A 16,758-nucleotide genomic window follows, 5' to 3' on the forward strand; every position below is an offset into this window, starting at 1 on the left:
ATAGTAGTTTGATTTATGGTCAAGTATCCCTGCTATTAACAGCCGTGATATAACCATGTGCTAGAAGGGGAAAGCCTACTACTCGAGCTTGACCCACGGCTGGCACACCCAACCAAGTACAAGGACAGTGCACGATATCCAGCGAATAATCAGAGAATCTGACCGAAGCAGGAATCCGTCAATCAACCCCAGTCTGATTATTCAGCAGCTTGAGATGACGCTGCAGTCCAAGTTTCAACGCATCCTCATCTTGGGCGGCGACTACTTCTCCCAGGTAAAACACGACTCGTGGACGCATCTTCTGCAGAGGAGCCAACAGTGGTTCTTTGTGTTCCCAGCCAACGCCTTGGGACCTGTCAATCACCGATAGGGTAAGACTGGTCAGACACTTTGCGTCACGATGCAGCAGCCGAATAATATCCGGCAGCCAGTCGCTCATAAAGTAGGGCCATTTGCTCAGGTGCTGCTGCAGGTACCGTGGTTCAATGTTCCATTTGAGGCGTAGGTCGAATTTCTTGACTCGCTCGAGAGCAGTGGCTGTAGTGGGGTCGATGTAGTCGAAGCGGACACGCTGGATCGTCTGCGCGACGGCACGAAACGTGACATTGTTGTAAAAGTGGGTGAGGACTTCGTGGTAGATGGAGCGACATGTAGCCATGAGCGCTGTGGGCGGGGCGCGGAGATCAATGGACGATATGGGAGGGCGGCTGAATGGGTAGCTCTTTGGCTCAGCACGGCTTAGGTGGTCGTAGATTTCGAGGCGCAGCTCCAGAGGAAGTCTCAGAAGCGGAGACGCCTCTGCAAGCAAGCTGGATGCTTTTGTCTCGGGAGCGGGTTTCATGGCTTTCTGGAACAATGCAGTAGCTGGACGCGATTCAGAAACACTGTGGGTGCTGAGAGGGCGATGGCGTAGTGGGTGATGACGTAAGAATCAGGGTCCAAGACCATGCATGCAGAACGCGATTGGCGAGCAAAGTCAGCGTAGCTAGCAGTGCAACACGTCCAAATGATGATTCATGTCAGCCTCTGCTGTTCTCACATGACAGATGGGACAATCCACGAGCAGCTTCTTCTGTATGGCCGAGCCATGTTCGGGGTCCGACCGCGGCCGTTTCTGGCCTGTGTGGGGGGACGTCGAAGGTGGTGGTGGTGCGGGAGAAACAAGGTCCTCGGCTGCCAAGCTTTGTGCATCCCTGGAATACGAGGATGCAGGCGGAGTGGCGTCGTTGGTGAGGCCAACCAGCTTACGACGGGCATCATGGTCGGGGGTTTGTTTTGCAGGCGCAGTGGTGATGCAGCCGTCGAGCCTGTTCTTCTGTCTGCCGGCACGCTCCTTTGTGGTCATAGCCTGCAGCTGTTTTTTCGTGGGGGCGGGCTCGTGGATCTTGGTGTCGGAGCCGCCGCACTCGGCGTGGTGTTTTGGCCACCAGTTGTCGCTCCTTGCAGGCGGGCGGTTCATGGTCCGTTTGACCAGGCCAGAGTACGGCGGCTGGGTGTGGCAGGGCCCGTCACATTTCCAGACGTGCGCGCGGTAGCTGTCGACGTCGTGGTGAAACGAGCGATGGATGGTGACGCTGTAGCTGCCGTCGTCTGTGCCGTCGTCGGCGCGCAGGTGCGTGCAAGAGGTGGTGACGAAGAAGAAGGCATGCATGGCCTCGTGCAGGGGTGCCTGGAGAGCTCGCAGATGGCAGCGCACTGCAGCGAGCGTCAGCGGGAGCGTGATACGGCCGTCTACAGGCGGGCGGGGCGACGACAGGCCGGCGTCAGAGACGGGTTGTGAGACGAGGCGAAAACAAAGCATAAAGCGCGGCGAGAGCAGCTCGACGCGGGAGCGCAGCAGGCTTCGGAAGTGGAGCGTGTCGACGGGCACAAAGGGCTCGCCGTTGCGCAGCATGGCAGCCTTGCCATTACGGTGCTAACTGCTCCTGTCGCGCTGTTGCTGACGGCAGAAGGATAGTCGAGGCGATCCGCAGGGGGGCGCTGCATCGCTATCCGCCGTAGGGCTGTCGTGCCGGGGGCCATAGACACACACTCACACACACACACATGGCACGCCCAAGGCAGAGCCTGTGTGTGCAGGCGGCGCCCCCTTGGGCTACGAGTAATGGCCAGCACGCTCTCCGGGGCCGCGTGCTCGGCGTGTCCCCTGAGCGGCGCCCGAGGCACGACCACGACACCAGGTATTATTTTTGGCGCCGCCCGTCGTTAGCCCTGCTCGTCGTGGTGGTGGTGGTGGTGGTGGTGCGACTACATGCACATGCACGGCGTGGGCGGGCTGCGAGATGCGCATAGTTATGACGCATCGCCCCTCTCCGCACGCACGCCCGCACGCACGCACGCACGCACATACTGCAGTCTCGCCCACACTTGGACTCCCGCACCCGCAAATCCACGCCCACGCAGCCAACATACATACGTACACACATACATAGACACATGCCAACCCGCCGCCCTCGACTCCCCGGATGTGCCCCCTCGTAGCCGCCCTCCACCAACATGGCCGCCATGGATGCTCCGCGCGCCGCTGATCTCGTGCGGACCGCCTCGCAGTCGTCGGCCATCTCCAGCCCGCGCAACCGCAGCCTGCAGCGAGTCCGCCCCGCGAAGCGCTCGTCCAATGCCTCGCTCAGCAGGAGCAGGAGCAGGGCCCCGTCGCCCGACGTCGACACCAAGAGCCTCACCTCGTTCCCCTCGCTGTCGCCCAGCCCCGACGCCTCGCCCGTCCAGTCGCGCCTCAACGGCTGGTTTCGCTCCACGCCGCTCCCTGAAGAAACCCTCAAGGACGCCGCCTCGCCCGACACCGTCAAGGCCGTGCCCCCGCCAGACTTTGCCGCCGCCGCCGCCGCCACCACCACGACGCCCACGTCGACGGTCCGCAAGGTCACCAAGTCGACGCAGCAAATCGTCGGGAGCCTGGTCGCCGCCGCCGCCTCGTCGACCAACGACCGCTCCGCCCTGTTCGACGACACCCCCGCCGAAGCCGCAAACGTCCCCGGCAACCTGCATTTTGCCAGCGACGACAACATCCACCATGCCCTGCGCCACACGGGCGCCGTCGCCCTGGTCAAGCAGCTGGCCGGCGACCTGGCCCAGCGCGATGCCCAGATCACCGCCCTGCGCCGCCGAGCCGAGGAGCGCGAGCGCATGCTGAGGAAGATGCTGCAGGAATGCGAGGTCTCCAACATGGACATTGAGAACAGGCTCCGCGACCTCGACCGCACCCGCGACCACGCCAACGGCCTCACCAAGACGAGGACACGCGGCGACAGCACATCCGCCGGCCTGCACCCCGACGACCCCATGGAGGACAGGCTCGCCCGAGCCATGGAGGACGAGCTGGCCGAGCATCCAGATGCGCTGGGCATTGACACGGGCAGCGCACCTCCCCTGGCAGACGTCTTGTCGCTCAACTCGCTCGCATCAGACGCCGCACGCGACACGCCCAGGTCAAACTGGAAGAGCTACATTTGGACGGGCACCAGTCGCAAGAGCAGCAGGGCCCCCTCAATCGCCAGCTACATTGACCGCGACGCCGACAGCCTGCCACCCGGACCACGATCGCGCGCATCGAGCGGGGCTAAGCCGCCTCGCAAGCCTCTCACCAGCGAGACCTTTGTGCAGCCCCCTGCCCAGGGCGCTGCTGTGCCTGCGCTACGCAGACTCAACAGCCAAGATCGCTCGACAGATGGGCCGGCGCGTAGATCGTCGTCGTCAACCTCGCTCGCTAGCTGGGCGCTGAAAATGGTCGCAGGCAACACGGCTGCAAGCCCAAACAAAGCAGCCACGGCACGGGGCCGCAAAATGACGGCCTCTGATGCTGCGGATCGCGCACCCTCCATGGACTCGACCAAGACGGCCCAATCCACAAAGTCCTTGGCAGGCACCCAGAAGCGAGGACGTGCCCTGGGCCCAAATGGGACCATCAAGAGTATCGCCGGAGAGCAGCCCAAAGCCTCGTCTGGCAGTCTTGGTACATCCCAGCCCGCGCGCAACATGAGCAATCTCGGCCCTGTGGAAATGGACCGAATTCTGCCCGAAGACTCTCGCCCGCCAACGCTTGTACAGCAACACAACAGGTTCTTCGGTAGCAGTGAGTACTTGACCGATAGATTTGGCTTCATCTACGATCAGCGCCGCAAGAAGCGACAGAGCGAGGCTGCCGCCGCCCTTGTCAAGCAAAAGCGGACCAGCAACGTCGAATCCCTTGGCGATGGGAGGACCGCGCTCAACAACCTCGCAAAGGGAGATGACCACGACGGCGACGTCGACGCGGCGGCAAGCGAGCAGAACAACGGTACCCTGCGCCCGTCTAGCTCGGATTCCGACAATCTGTCCAGCCAGCCAGCGAGCAAAACTTGGGCCGACTACTTGAAACTGGCCACACATCCAACCGAGCTGCTTTCGCATACCCCGTCTGCGGCGCCCATCACCACAGTAGAGTCGGTCGAAGGAGAGACGTCTGCCTTCAAGATTGGCCAGAGCCAGATCACCCTGATGAAGCGGGGGTCTGTGCCAGCCATTAGTGCCAACCCAGAGCCATCGCCGTCTCGTATTGTTTCTGGTAATGCCGAGATTTCTGTCACGACCACGTCGCCTGGGCCAACTACACCCACCAGCCCGTACCAGTCGTCCATGGACCCGGTACAGTCTCTGCTGGAGCAGATGAGCGAGCTGCATGACAATCTCCAAAAAGAACGAACCGTCAAGTGGAATGACTTTCTCCGCAAAGTGCGCGCTCAGAACAAGCGCGAAGGCGAAGTGGCCAGTACGGGTGAGAATGGCAAAGGCAATGCAATGCCGGAAACCTTTCTCTCAGACGGCGAGCTGGTCGGCATCGCAGGCCTGGGCAACAAAGGCAAAGTCGGCCGTGCCAAATGGCAAGAGTTTCGCCGCCTCGTCCTGGGTGGCATCCCTGTTCATATGAGAGCCGCCATCTGGGCTGAGGGAAGCGGAGCGCTGCATCTGCGTACGCCAGGCTACTACGAAGACTTGGTCAAAAACGGCCAAGACGATCCCGCCATTGCAACCCAGATACAGATGGACATTACTCGCACATTGACTGACAACATCTTCTTCCGGACTGGCCCCGGCGTGCAGAAGCTACAGGAAGTACTGCTTGCCTACTCGCGCCGTAACCCAGAGGTTGGATATTGCCAGGGCATGAACCTCATTGCTGCATGTTTACTTCTCATCATGCCAACGCCCGAAGACGCTTTCTGGGTCCTCACCGCAATGATTGAAGAGATCCTACCGCAGCACTACTACGACCAGCACTTGCTGACCTCTCGCGCCGACCAGGCTGTGCTTCGCTCATACGTTGCTGAAATCCTCCCTAGGCTATCTGCTCATCTTGATGCCCTAGAAATCGAGCTCGAGGCTTTGACCTTTCAATGGTTCCTGTCCGTCTTTACAGATTGCTTATCCGCCGAAGCCCTCTTCCGCGTCTGGGACGTTGTCCTCTGCATGCATGACGGCTCCACCTTTCTCTTTCAAATTGCCCTTGCACTTCTCAAACTCAACGAAAAGGCTCTCTTGCAATGCGATGCCCCAGCTGGCGTATACCATTACATCAACCATCAAATGACCAATCACGCCATCAGTATCGACGGTCTCATTCAAGCGTCCGACGCGCTCGGAAAAGTCATCAAGCGCAAAGACGTCGAAGAGCGCCGTGCAAAAGCCGTTGCCCACGAACAAGAACTCATACGACAAAGAGACGAAGCCCGTGAAGAGCGAGCCCGCAAACGAGCCAGCAAGGCCTCTCTCGACGCTGTATCATCACCGCTCCCCACGCAGCTAGAAGAAGGAGAAGAAGAAGAAGAACAAGAAGACGCAAAGTCCCTTTCCGCAAGTCTCGATGCCGAACTCGCAATGCAAACCAGCCCCATGCGCACACCACTCTCAACGGCAAGCAAGCGATCTGAAGAGGAAGAAGACGCCGAGTTGATGAATCGCACTCTTGAAATCTCCGACCGAACACCAATGCCCATGGACGAGGAATTTACATGGCGCGCTTGATTCCCCTCTCTCATTCATGAACATGTGACACCTTTCTCTTCTTCTATTTTCCTTTGTTCAGCATGTAGCCTTTTTTCCTTTTTCTTTCTTTTCACATGCTACTTTTTTCTTTTGTTCTGTTCTGTTCTGTTCTGTTCCGTTTGTTGCTTGCTTGCATCGCCGGAGTACATGGAAACACACACACACACATACGGGGAAACAAAATTGAGACCCACAAACTTTTATTCGGTACAAACTTGTTTTACTTGGCTCAAGATTATCAGACTCTCATGCATGTTTTCTCTCTTTTATTCTTTCTCATCTTCACATCGTATACATGCATACAGATATACATATATACATGCAGGCTGATATTATACCCCCCCCCCCCTTCAACCATCCGAATTCAATATCCCGTTGGGTGTTTTTTTCTTTCTTTCTTTCTTTCTTTCTTTCTTTCTTTCTTTCTTTCTTTCTTTCTTATTTGGACTTGCTATGCACGTGTAGCAGACTGTCCATTATCCCAAGCTGAGATTGAGAATTGTTGCTTTTTCTTGATGGTGGTTGTTGCTGTTGTTGTTGTTCTTCTTGACGGGCTTTGTCGATACCCCATACACATACACATACTCTCACTCTCCCACTTTTCCCGCTCTCTTACTTTGACTACTGCTTTCTTTCCTTTTCTTTTCTTTTCTTCGCTACCTACTTAGATCGCTTTCCTATTTCTCTCTCCCTCTTTTTTTTCCCCTTCTTCTTCTTCTTCTTCTTCTTCTTCTTCTTCTTCTTCTTCTTCTTCCTTTCTCCACGTGTGCCTTTGTGTGCATGTGTGCATGTGTACTCTCTTCTTTGCTTAATAGGGCGTATTACGGTGTGTATTTCTTTTTTCTCTTTTCCTTTTCCTTTGTTTTTTTTTTGCCTCTCCTGCTTGCAGCTTTGTCGCACGCGCTGTTGGCTTTCAATGTACGGTATGGTTCGCTGGTTGGCTGCGCAATGCCTCATATGGAGTAGTTAGCATATATATATACATACACGTATGAACAAGAAGATATATCCACACTTACACTACTACAATTCCAAACTCATCCAGTAGTGTCCCCCTTTTTTTTTCTTATTCTTCCATCCTGCTGTATGTATATATGTACATACATAACAGTGTGTATCTATCGATCTGTATCCGTGCATCTGTGTGAGGAACAAGAAATATCCTCACCGTTCTTTCAAATCCACATACATATATACACATACACACACATATGTATACGTATATCCTCTCCTACAGGCAATGAAATGAAAATAACACAAATCAAAAAAAAAATACTACGTACGTACGTTTGATACTTTTGCTTGATATTTCAAAACTGCATCACATGACCATAAGTACCATGTCATACTCACTGGTTTTTTTTACATCTGAACAATGATAATAATCATAATCATAAGATCAATGTCTATGTATTCTGTTCATCAAGGTCCTGGGTACATACATGTACTTACTTAGTTAGTTAGTTAGTTACTTACTTACTTGCCCGCTACATACATTGAAGTACTCCATCGTATCTCCCTCCACTCGCACTCGCACTCGCACGCGCACTCGCACTCGCACTGCAATGTGAAAATCATATATATATGTATCACAACGTGTGCAAATCGCCTTGTACAAGATATAAAAATAATCCAACATGTCTCTACCTAGAGGCTAGAGAGGATGCTAACATGCTGCTGCATCAGCATATCATGACAACACTAGGTTCAATGATTCCGAGAACAACGTACGTAGTCGTGTGAATTTTTACATGCACATTTCTACACCACAACCACTAGAAAAAAGAATTTGCAGTTACGTGCTCATCTACTAATATCGTGGCTACTTCACTCAAACAAAGCGAGACGAATGCTTACTCGATTTACCATTGTGCATCTATGCTAAACCTCCATCTACACATTGCATATCCCATTCCAGAACTTTTGTTTTTTCGAGGCAGCGGCCACCTAACTTGACCCGAACAGACTATCTTACAGTCACTCATCCAACATACTCCTCCAAGATGGAAAAAAAAGTGGCTAGTGAGCGCAGGAGGTCGACCGCCACCAAGGATCCAGCGCATCCTCATCATCTTCTACCACCTCCTCCAACTCGTCATCCAACAGGCTTACTGTGCGTGCTCGCAAGCCACGCTTCTTGTTGCCCTTCTTGGTCACCCCGGCCTTGACGTGCCCATGCGGGCGGCGCTGCGAGGGAGGCGTGTTTTGCTTATGGAAAACCTCTTCAACTATCATCCTCCAGGAAGAAGTAGTTTCCACTCAGCTTCTGCTCCTGGTCAAGTTGAGACCTGTCCTTGTTGATACGAGGGCGGTACGAGTTGGGGTCACGACGGAAGGTGACATCCAGGTTCTTCAAGAAGGTGTTGCAACCAGTAAGCAGCGACTCGGGCTTGTTGGCACGTGCCTTGACAGCAGGCTGACCGTCGAAGACAATGACACGGTCGGCGAGATACGTGGCCATGATGAAGTCGTGCTCGACAACGAATGCAGTCTTCTTAGAATGCATGATGAAGCGCTTGATGACACGTGACGCGATGATACGCTGTTCCGAGTCGAGGTACGCGCTGGGCTCGTCGATGAGGTAAATGTCGGCAGGCATACCGAGAGCCAAGACAATGGCAACACGTTGCAATTCACCACCAGAGAGGTTCTGAACTTCCTGGTCGATAAAGTCGTCCATCTTAAGGGGCTTGTAGACATCCGTCTGGAATTGCGGGCTCAAGAAGGCGGCCTTGATCTTCTTAAAGAACAGTTGTCGGACGGTACCCTGGAATTTGGGAGTAATGGTCTGGGGCTTCATGCTGATGCTCATCTTGGGGATCTTGGTGTCGCCATCGGGCTGCAGAGCGCCTGCAAGCATCTTACAAAAGGTCGTCTTTCCGGTTCCGTTTTCGCCCATCATAACCAGAATCTCAGAGTCGGTAAAGGCACCAGACTCAATGTTGAGCTCAAAGTCGCCCAAAGTCTTCTTCATGCTGGGGTACGAGTAACCGCGGTTGTGGTCAGCCATGTATTCATCACCAGCCTCGGCAATTCGGAACTGAAGCGATTCCTCACGGAAACGCAGGTTCTCAGTGGGAATGTTACCGTCCAAGAAGATGTTGATACCTTCACGGACGGATGCTGGAAGAGTGACGACACCGTAGACGGCAGGCTTTCCGTAGAGAACGCAAATGAAATCAGAGAGATAGTCGAGCACAGACAAGTCGTGCTCGACAACAATGACGTAGTCGTCGGGGCGGAGCAGACTGCGAATCTTTCGACCGGCGGCAAGACGCTGCTTGACATCGAGGAAAGAAGATGGCTCGTCGAACATGTACACGTCGGCTTGCTGAACGCACACAAGCGCAATGGCGAAACGCTGCAGCTCACCACCGGACAGTTGACCGACGTCGCGGTCGAAAATGTGTCGTAGTTCCAGATCGTCAATCATCTCGTCAAGGTTTTCCATCTGCGAGCGGGCCTTGATGAGCTTGCCCACGGATCGGTCGGTGGCCTTGATGGCCTTGGGGATTTGGTCGACATACTGGGGCTTGACGACAGCCTTGAGGTTGTCTTCGAGCACCTTGGTGAAGTAGTCTGCGTTTCGTTAGCGCCACGCTACGTGCGTGGTAGTGGGAGTGGCTTACTCTGAAGCTCAGAACCGCGGAAGTACTTCAGAATCTCCTCCCAGTCAGGCGGGTTGTCGTAACGACCCAAGTTTGGCTTGAGCTTTCCGCTCAGAATCTTCAGCGCCGTGCTCTTTCCGATACCGTTTGTACCGACCAGACCCAGGACCTGGCCAGGACGGGGCATGGGCAGCCTGTGCAGCTTGAAGCTGTTGGCCGAGTAACGATGGGTGACCTGGGTCTCGAGGTTCGTGGGCAAGTTGATGATGTTGATGGCGTCAAACGGACACTTCTTGGGACAGATACCGCATCCGATGCACAGGCGCTCCGAGATGAAGGCGATCTTGGAGGACGAGTCTACTTCGATGCACAGCTTGCCCGTGCGCACCACGGGACAGGACTTTTTGCATTCTTGCCGACATTTCTGGGCCGTGTTAGTGCACGACAACGGGGAAGGGCCATAGGGGGGCGGCGCTTGCCTTGGGCTTGCACTGTCGTGGGCGAAGGTGCTCGTGTTAGCAATGGCCAAATTTTGTGCGTGGAGGGGTAGTGGGGTACCTTGTCGGAGTTGACAATGGCAATACTAGGACAAGTCAGCAGAGGACGGGCAGCAGAGCCACAGGCGGCAGTGTGGCATACCGGGTGAGTTTGTCGGACATGTTTGCGGTGGCGGGCGTGGGCGGCGGCTTGGTGTAGACGACAGGCGCAAACTGGGCTGGCGGGGAATTTGACGGTCAGAGTAGTGCGCAGGGCAGACTCGACAGGACAGACAGGCGACCCGGGCGGGCACGCACTCTGATGCTGGGGACGGCGGGCAGACTGCGAGGCGCCGGCAAACAGGCACAGGCAGCACACGAGAGATGAGGAGGCGTGGAAAGAGTGGAGAGGACCGCCGGGGAGTGTCCAGCCTGACGTTGTTCGCATTCACGTTGTGGTAAGCGTTTTGGGGCGGGCGCTGATTGGTGGCGGGTGCGGCTGTCACTAGCGCGCAGGGCGCTGGCTGCTCGATTGCAAGCCCCGACCGTAAGGAAACTCCACAACCCTCACCACCACCCATACCTGACCCCCCTCCCCCCCCAAGACAACACCCCCACCCCCCACCCATATCGAGGGTGTCTTGAGCATGGACTGTGAGTATACGCTCCTTTGACTTCTTTGTCGCGTGTCCAGCCCTCGCCGCCCCGCGCGGCGTGCCTGCCAGTGGCCTCGCCCACGGCCATCCAATCCATCACCATTCCACGCCCTTGCATCCCGCAACTCGCCTGTCGCCCATAGCACGGCCTGGCACGACGTACTGAACGCTTCTTCCGGCCCGCCTCCGCTTTCGACTCTCGAACGGCCCGCCTCCTGGCCCGCAACGCTCCACTGCCCTGGCTCCATCACGCGCCCATCCACCACCATCACAGCCCATCAGCCCTCCATTGCTGGGGTCTTCGCCTTTGTGCCTGGTCGCTTTCTGGTTCCTTTGAGTCGCGTAATTCTGCTCTATCCAACGCACCCGCTCCGAGACGCCGGGCCCCACAGGAGGCTGAAATATCGTGCTGACCATCTGCTCCAGCCGCGTCCATCATGATGCCCTCTTCGCCGGGCCGTGTTGCTTCTTTGCCATACACAAACGGCCATTTATCGCCTCTTGCAGCTCATATGACGATCGCCGATAGCTCTTCGCAACACAGTGACAGCGATGCGTCCGACGCGAAAGAGCACACCGCAGCTGCTCAGGCCTCCGATGTCGACGCGCCGGGAGAGGAATACGAGGAGGACGAGGAGATGGCTGCTGCCTCAGACTCGTCCGAGGATGTCGATGCCGAGGGCGAGCCAGACGGCGACTACGACTCTGAGTCACCGCCGTCTGAGCAAGCAGAGAGCGACCGCGCTCGGAGTTCGTCACAAGAATCATCGAGGCCGTCCAAACGCAAGGCAAGCGCTGAAAAGGACGACTATATAGAGCAGAACCCGGAGCTATACGGCCTGCGTCGCAGCGTATGTGGCCTTTATGCCTGCCCTCTCTACACACGAGCTAACTGTATCCCAGGGTCGCGCCCGCCCTAGTCGTCGCGTTGTAAGTAACCCCAGCTTTGTGTGAGAAGCCAGCACTAACACGGCTCAGGTCGATAGCAGCGAAGAAGAGGACGAAGAGTATGACTCAGACCAGCCACGCAAGAGGCAGAGGACAGCCTCGCGGAAGAGTTTGTCTACCCACACTCCCTCCTGCCCAGAGCGGCCCTGACATGCCCATCTAGCCTCGAACCAACCGACACCAGTCTATCGCTCAACTGGCTCCGACTCAGAGTCAGATGGCTACGTTGGAGCCCGTCGCAACATTCCGACCAAGAAGCAACGCCAACGTCAGCATGCCGTTGCCACAGGCCGCGAGCCTCCTTCGCAAGCCGAGGTCCGATTCTCCGCACGACGTACAGCTCAGGTCGCGAATTACAATGAAGAAGATGATGAAGACGAGTTTGCTGAGGAGGAAGACGAGATGACCTCGGCCTACTGGGCGAACGCCGTCGAGGACGCTGGCCCCGTCATCGACAAGATCCTCGACCATCGGCCAAAAGACGGCTTAGGTAATACAGAACAATGAGCTCTTGTGCTAACACTTGCTAATGAGGTGCAGAGATTGATCCCTCGTTTGATAAGCACGACTTTGAGTACTTGGTAAGCACCTGTCCTGGTAGTCTCCTTTCATCACTCTAATTCAGCATCAGATCAAATGGCAAGACAAAGCGCACTACCATTCGACATGGGAAGACTACAAGACCGCCTCTGCCTACAAAGGCATCCGAAAACTGGACAACTACTACAAGGGACCTGTCCAGAACGACATGTATTATCACAGCCGCAAGGCTGAGGACCCAGAAGAGTTCGAGCAGCATATGGTTGCACGGGAAGCCGAGCGCGAGAGTCAGCTCGACTTCCATATCGTGGAGCGTGTGATTGATACGCGAGACGGCGAGGATGAGACGGAATATTTCGTCAAGTGTAAGCCTAGTCATCCCCAACCCGTACGTGGAGTAGCTAACATCAGCACAGGGAAAGGACTGACGTACGAGTTCTGCACATGGGAACCCGCGTCGCTTGTCAGCCGCCTGTCCCAAACTGAAATCGACCGGTATCTCGACCGCTCGTCGAATCGGCCCACCTCAGATCCCCGCGAGGCAAACCCCAATACACGCAGGAAGTTTGTCAAGATGGATACACAACCCGACTACATCAAGTTTGGGCAGCTGAGATCCTTTCAACTGCAGGGTGTGAACTTCCTTGCGCACAACTGGTGCCGGGGCACAAACGTCATCCTAGCTGATGAGATGGGTCTGGGAAAGACGGTGCAGACTGTCTCGTTTATCAACTGGTTGAGACATGACCGTAAACAAGACGGCCCGATGATCTGTGTTGTACCACTGTCTACTATGCCCGCATGGGCAGACACATTCAACAACTGGACACCCGACGTCAACTATGTCATCTACACAGGCAGAGAAGAGGCTCGCAGCATCATCAGGGAAAAGGAGCTTCTTGTGGACAACAACACAAAGAAGGTCAAGTTCAACGTTCTCTTGACTACCTATGAATACGTCCTTGCCGACTGGCAGTTCTTGCAGAGCATCAAGTGGCAATTCCTGGCTGTAGACGAAGCCCACCGATTGAAGAATCGGGAGTCGCAGCTCTATGAAAGATTAACGGCATTCAGTGCACCGTGCCGCCTGCTCATCACTGGTACCCCTATCCAAAACACATTGGGCGAGCTAGCAGCCTTGATGGATTTCCTGATGCCAGGAAAGATTTCTGTTGATGAACACGTGGACCTGTCTTCAGAAGATGCCAGTCACAAGCTTGCAGAACTCAGTTCTGCCATTCAGCCTTACATGATCCGCCGCACAAAGGAGAAAGTAGAGAATGATCTGCCTCCCAAGTCTGAAAAGATTCTGCGAGTGGAACTGTCTGATATTCAACTTGAGTACTACAAGAACATTCTTACCCGAAACTACGAAGCTCTCAACGAGGGAGGCGTTGGCCACAAGCAATCCCTCTTGAACATCGTCATGGAGCTCAAGAAGGCTAGCAATCATGCTTTGCTCTTCCCTAATGCCGAGAGCAAGCTTGTGAAGAGCGGCTGTTCAAAGGAGGAGACGCTGAAAGCACTCATCACCACCAGCGGCAAAATGATGTTGCTAGATCGACTGCTTGGCAAACTCAAAGCCGACGGTCATCGCGTCCTCATCTTCAGTCAGATGGTTCACATGTTGGACATCCTGACCGACTACCTCAAGCTGCGCAACTACGCGTTCCAGCGACTTGATGGAACGGTCCCAGCAGCCGAGAGGAAGATTGCCATTGACCACTTCAATGCACCTGGCAGCGAGGACTATTGCTTCTTGTTGTCTACGAGAGCTGGTGGTCTTGGCATCAACTTGATGACTGCCGACACGGTCATCATCTTCGATTCCGACTGGAATCCTCAAGCCGACTTGCAAGCCATGGCTCGTGCTCATCGTATCGGCCAGCAGAAGCCTGTGAGTGTCTATCGTCTCGTCTCCAAGGATACGATTGAAGAGGAGATTCTGGAGCGCGCTCGAAACAAGCGCATGCTCGAGTTCATCACCATCCAGCGTGGTGTGACGGATCGGCAGCAAAAGGAGCTCAACGACAAGATGAGTCGCGCTGCTGCTGAGCCGAACTCAGCCGATGACATTAACAACATCCTCAAGCGCCGCGGACAAAAGATGTTTGAGCAGTCTGGCAACCAGAAGAAGCTTGAGGAGCTTGACATTGACTCTGTTTTGGAGAACGCCGAGGAACACAAAACGGAGCAAGCCGCAGGTCTCACATCTGACGGCGGTGAAGAGTTCTTGAGGAACTTTGAATACACCGACGTCAAGATCGACCTCGAATGGGATGACATCATTCCCAAAGAGGAGCTTGAGGCGGTCAAAGCCGATATACAGCAGCGCAAAGACGAAGAGGAGACACAGAAGCTGCTCGAGGAGAATGCGCCTCGGAAGCGCAAGGCAGCGTCGGCCAGCGCACGGGAACAACGAGCTGCGAAGAAACGCGCGCTCGAAGCCTCTCAGATTGATGCTGATGATGACGACCAATCTGACGCAGATGAAAATGTCAAGCGCGACCCCAAGCGACCGCTAAACACAAAGGAGGCACGCAATCTCATTACAGCCTACTGTCGTTATGGCTCGCTCGAAGAGCGTGGCGATGAGATTCTGCAGGCGGCTAGACTGGTCGGCCGCGACATGGGGGTTGTCAAAGCGACTCTCGAGGAGATTATCGAAAAGAGTACACAGCTCGTCAAGGAGGAGCAAACGAGACTCAAGAACCTGGAGATTGAGGCCAAGCGTGCCTTGACCAAGAAAGACAAGAAGGCTGTCCTGTTCGACTTTGGTGATGTGAAGAAGGTCAACGCGGAGACTATCCTCGAACGGCCGGTTGAGATGCGCGTGCTCAAGGAAGCAGTCGAAGCAACGCCCGACTGGCGAAACTTCCGTGTGCCAGACGCCATCAAGCCAGCAAGCTACTCTTGCCCCTGGGGTGCGCGTGAGGATGGCATGCTCTGCATCGGTATCCAGCGCCATGGCTATGGTGCGTGGATTTCGATCCGTGACGATCCAGAACTAGGCTTGTCGGACAAGTTTTATCTGGAGGAGCACCGCGTCGACAAGAAGGAAGAGCGTACCAAGGGCGAAGACAAGAATGCCAAGTCTCCCGGTGCTGTACATCTGGTTCGTCGCGCAAACTACCTTCTCACGGTGCTGAAGGACAAGAGCACTTCGGATCCAAACATCAAGCGCCTGATGGAAAACCATCACCGTAACAACAAGAAGAACCACCTGGGCGTCGCTCGCCGGGCTGAGAAGGCGACGAGCGTTTCGGCAAGCCCTGGACCAGGTAGTGCTCTGCGTAGAATGCAATCACGAGACTCTGATCGGCCTTTGCACCGTGCGCACAGCAGCGGCGAGAGTCGACGGCCTGACAGTCGAACGGACGGGCGACACCGAGATGATCGCCCTAGGCACAGTGACCAATACCGGCCTTCTGACGGTCATCGCAAGGAGCATCGCAACGACCGGGGAAGCATTGACCGTCGTCAGCAGAATGCGGACCGGAACGGGACGCCAGAGAACCGACGCAAGATCAGCGGTGACCTGGACAGGCAACGTGTTAGAGACGATCGGCCTCGGCTCTCGGAGGACCGCCCGCGTTCGCACAGCCAAAGCCAAGTGCCGGATCGCAGCGTGGAGGCAGCCAAGGCCAAGGAGAAGAAGCCAGACGACTTCCTGGAGCGCAAGCTTCGGCCTGTGCGGGACAATCTCAGCCGGCTTAAAAAGGCGACACCAAGAAACTACCCACAGAAGGATGCCATGGTCAAGGTGCTGAAGATTGAGCTAATTGCCATTGGCAACTTTATCCGCGCCGAGACGCGCGACAATGCGGAGCTCGAGGAGCGGCTATGGTCAGTGTGGAAAGAAGGGAATTTTGTGAGCGAGAGGCTAACGAGTTGCAGGAGTTACACAATCAACAACCACTGGCCTCGGCCCGGAGTGACAGTTCCGGCCATCAAGGGCATGTACAACAAGATGCTGAGTTCAGAGAAGCCAGCTGCGAGCGCGGCGGCGTCGAACGGGCAAAAGAATGGGGCTTAGAGGCGGTTGCACCAAACGAGGCACATGATGTTCGTACCCGGATGCAGCGTCATTTATCATCAGCATATGGGAGTTTTCGATTTTCACGGCGGGACAGCGTCACGTATATTTGCAGCATAGCGTAGGTGTTTGGACTACTCGAGACATGAGTTGGGGACAGTGGTTCAGACCGTGTCCTTGGTCTTGGTCTTCTTCTTCTTCTTCTTCTTCTTCTTCTTCTTCTTCTTCTTCTTCTTCTTCTTCTTCTTCCCCTTTCTCTTCTTCATTTTATATTGCATAGACGACAGCCTGTGCACGGCCATGTCTGATATGGTGTTTGTATTTTTTTTGCAGGGTGGCGCATACTAAAAAAGATTTGTCTACCACTGACGGGGCCTGTTGATATGGGGGCATTGGCAGCACTTTTGGGATGGACGGTGCCTTATTTTACCAGACAAGAATTAGGAGACATGTCT

General features: G+C 55.2%; 4 protein-coding genes across 4 annotated transcripts; 2 read left to right on the top strand and 2 right to left on the bottom strand.

Annotated features, from left to right (window-relative positions):
* Positions 1-25: 25 nt before the first annotated feature.
* Positions 26-1,894, bottom strand: SETTUDRAFT_44024 (uncharacterized protein; the record flags this gene model as incomplete). Its single annotated transcript, XM_008031974.1, has 2 exons — positions 26-847; positions 1,040-1,894. The coding sequence occupies 2 exons, from the start codon at positions 1,892-1,894 to the stop codon at positions 179-181; spliced, it is 1,524 nt and encodes a 507-aa protein (XP_008030165.1). The 3' UTR covers positions 26-178.
* Positions 1,895-2,490: 596 nt separating this feature from the next.
* Positions 2,491-6,018, top strand: SETTUDRAFT_142093 (uncharacterized protein; the record flags this gene model as incomplete). The annotated part of the gene is made up of 2 exons (XM_008032236.1): positions 2,491-2,592; positions 2,782-6,018. Exons 1-2 carry the CDS (start codon positions 2,497-2,499, stop codon positions 6,016-6,018), a joined length of 3,333 nt encoding a protein of 1,110 aa, XP_008030427.1. The 5' UTR covers positions 2,491-2,496.
* A 2,245-nt stretch (positions 6,019-8,263) lies between these two features.
* SETTUDRAFT_75075 (uncharacterized protein) lies at positions 8,264-9,834 on the bottom strand (the record flags this gene model as incomplete). Its single annotated transcript, XM_008031993.2, has 2 exons — positions 8,264-9,618; positions 9,669-9,834. The coding sequence occupies 2 exons, from the start codon at positions 9,832-9,834 to the stop codon at positions 8,264-8,266; spliced, it is 1,521 nt and encodes a 506-aa protein (XP_008030184.1).
* A 927-nt stretch (positions 9,835-10,761) lies between these two features.
* Positions 10,762-16,588, top strand: SETTUDRAFT_173839 (uncharacterized protein). The gene is made up of 9 exons (XM_008032237.1): positions 10,762-10,777; positions 11,206-11,630; positions 11,683-11,709; positions 11,758-11,836; positions 11,891-12,217; positions 12,268-12,308; positions 12,359-12,632; positions 12,684-16,113; positions 16,165-16,588. Exons 1-9 carry the CDS (start codon positions 10,771-10,773, stop codon positions 16,301-16,303), a joined length of 4,749 nt encoding a protein of 1,582 aa, XP_008030428.1. The 5' UTR covers positions 10,762-10,770; the 3' UTR covers positions 16,304-16,588.
* The last annotated feature ends 170 nt before the right edge of the window (positions 16,589-16,758 follow it).

This window comes from Exserohilum turcica, assembly GCF_000359705.1.
Source record: "Exserohilum turcica Et28A unplaced genomic scaffold SETTUscaffold_7, whole genome shotgun sequence".
NCBI classification, from domain to species: domain Eukaryota; kingdom Fungi; phylum Ascomycota; class Dothideomycetes; order Pleosporales; family Pleosporaceae; genus Exserohilum; species Exserohilum turcicum.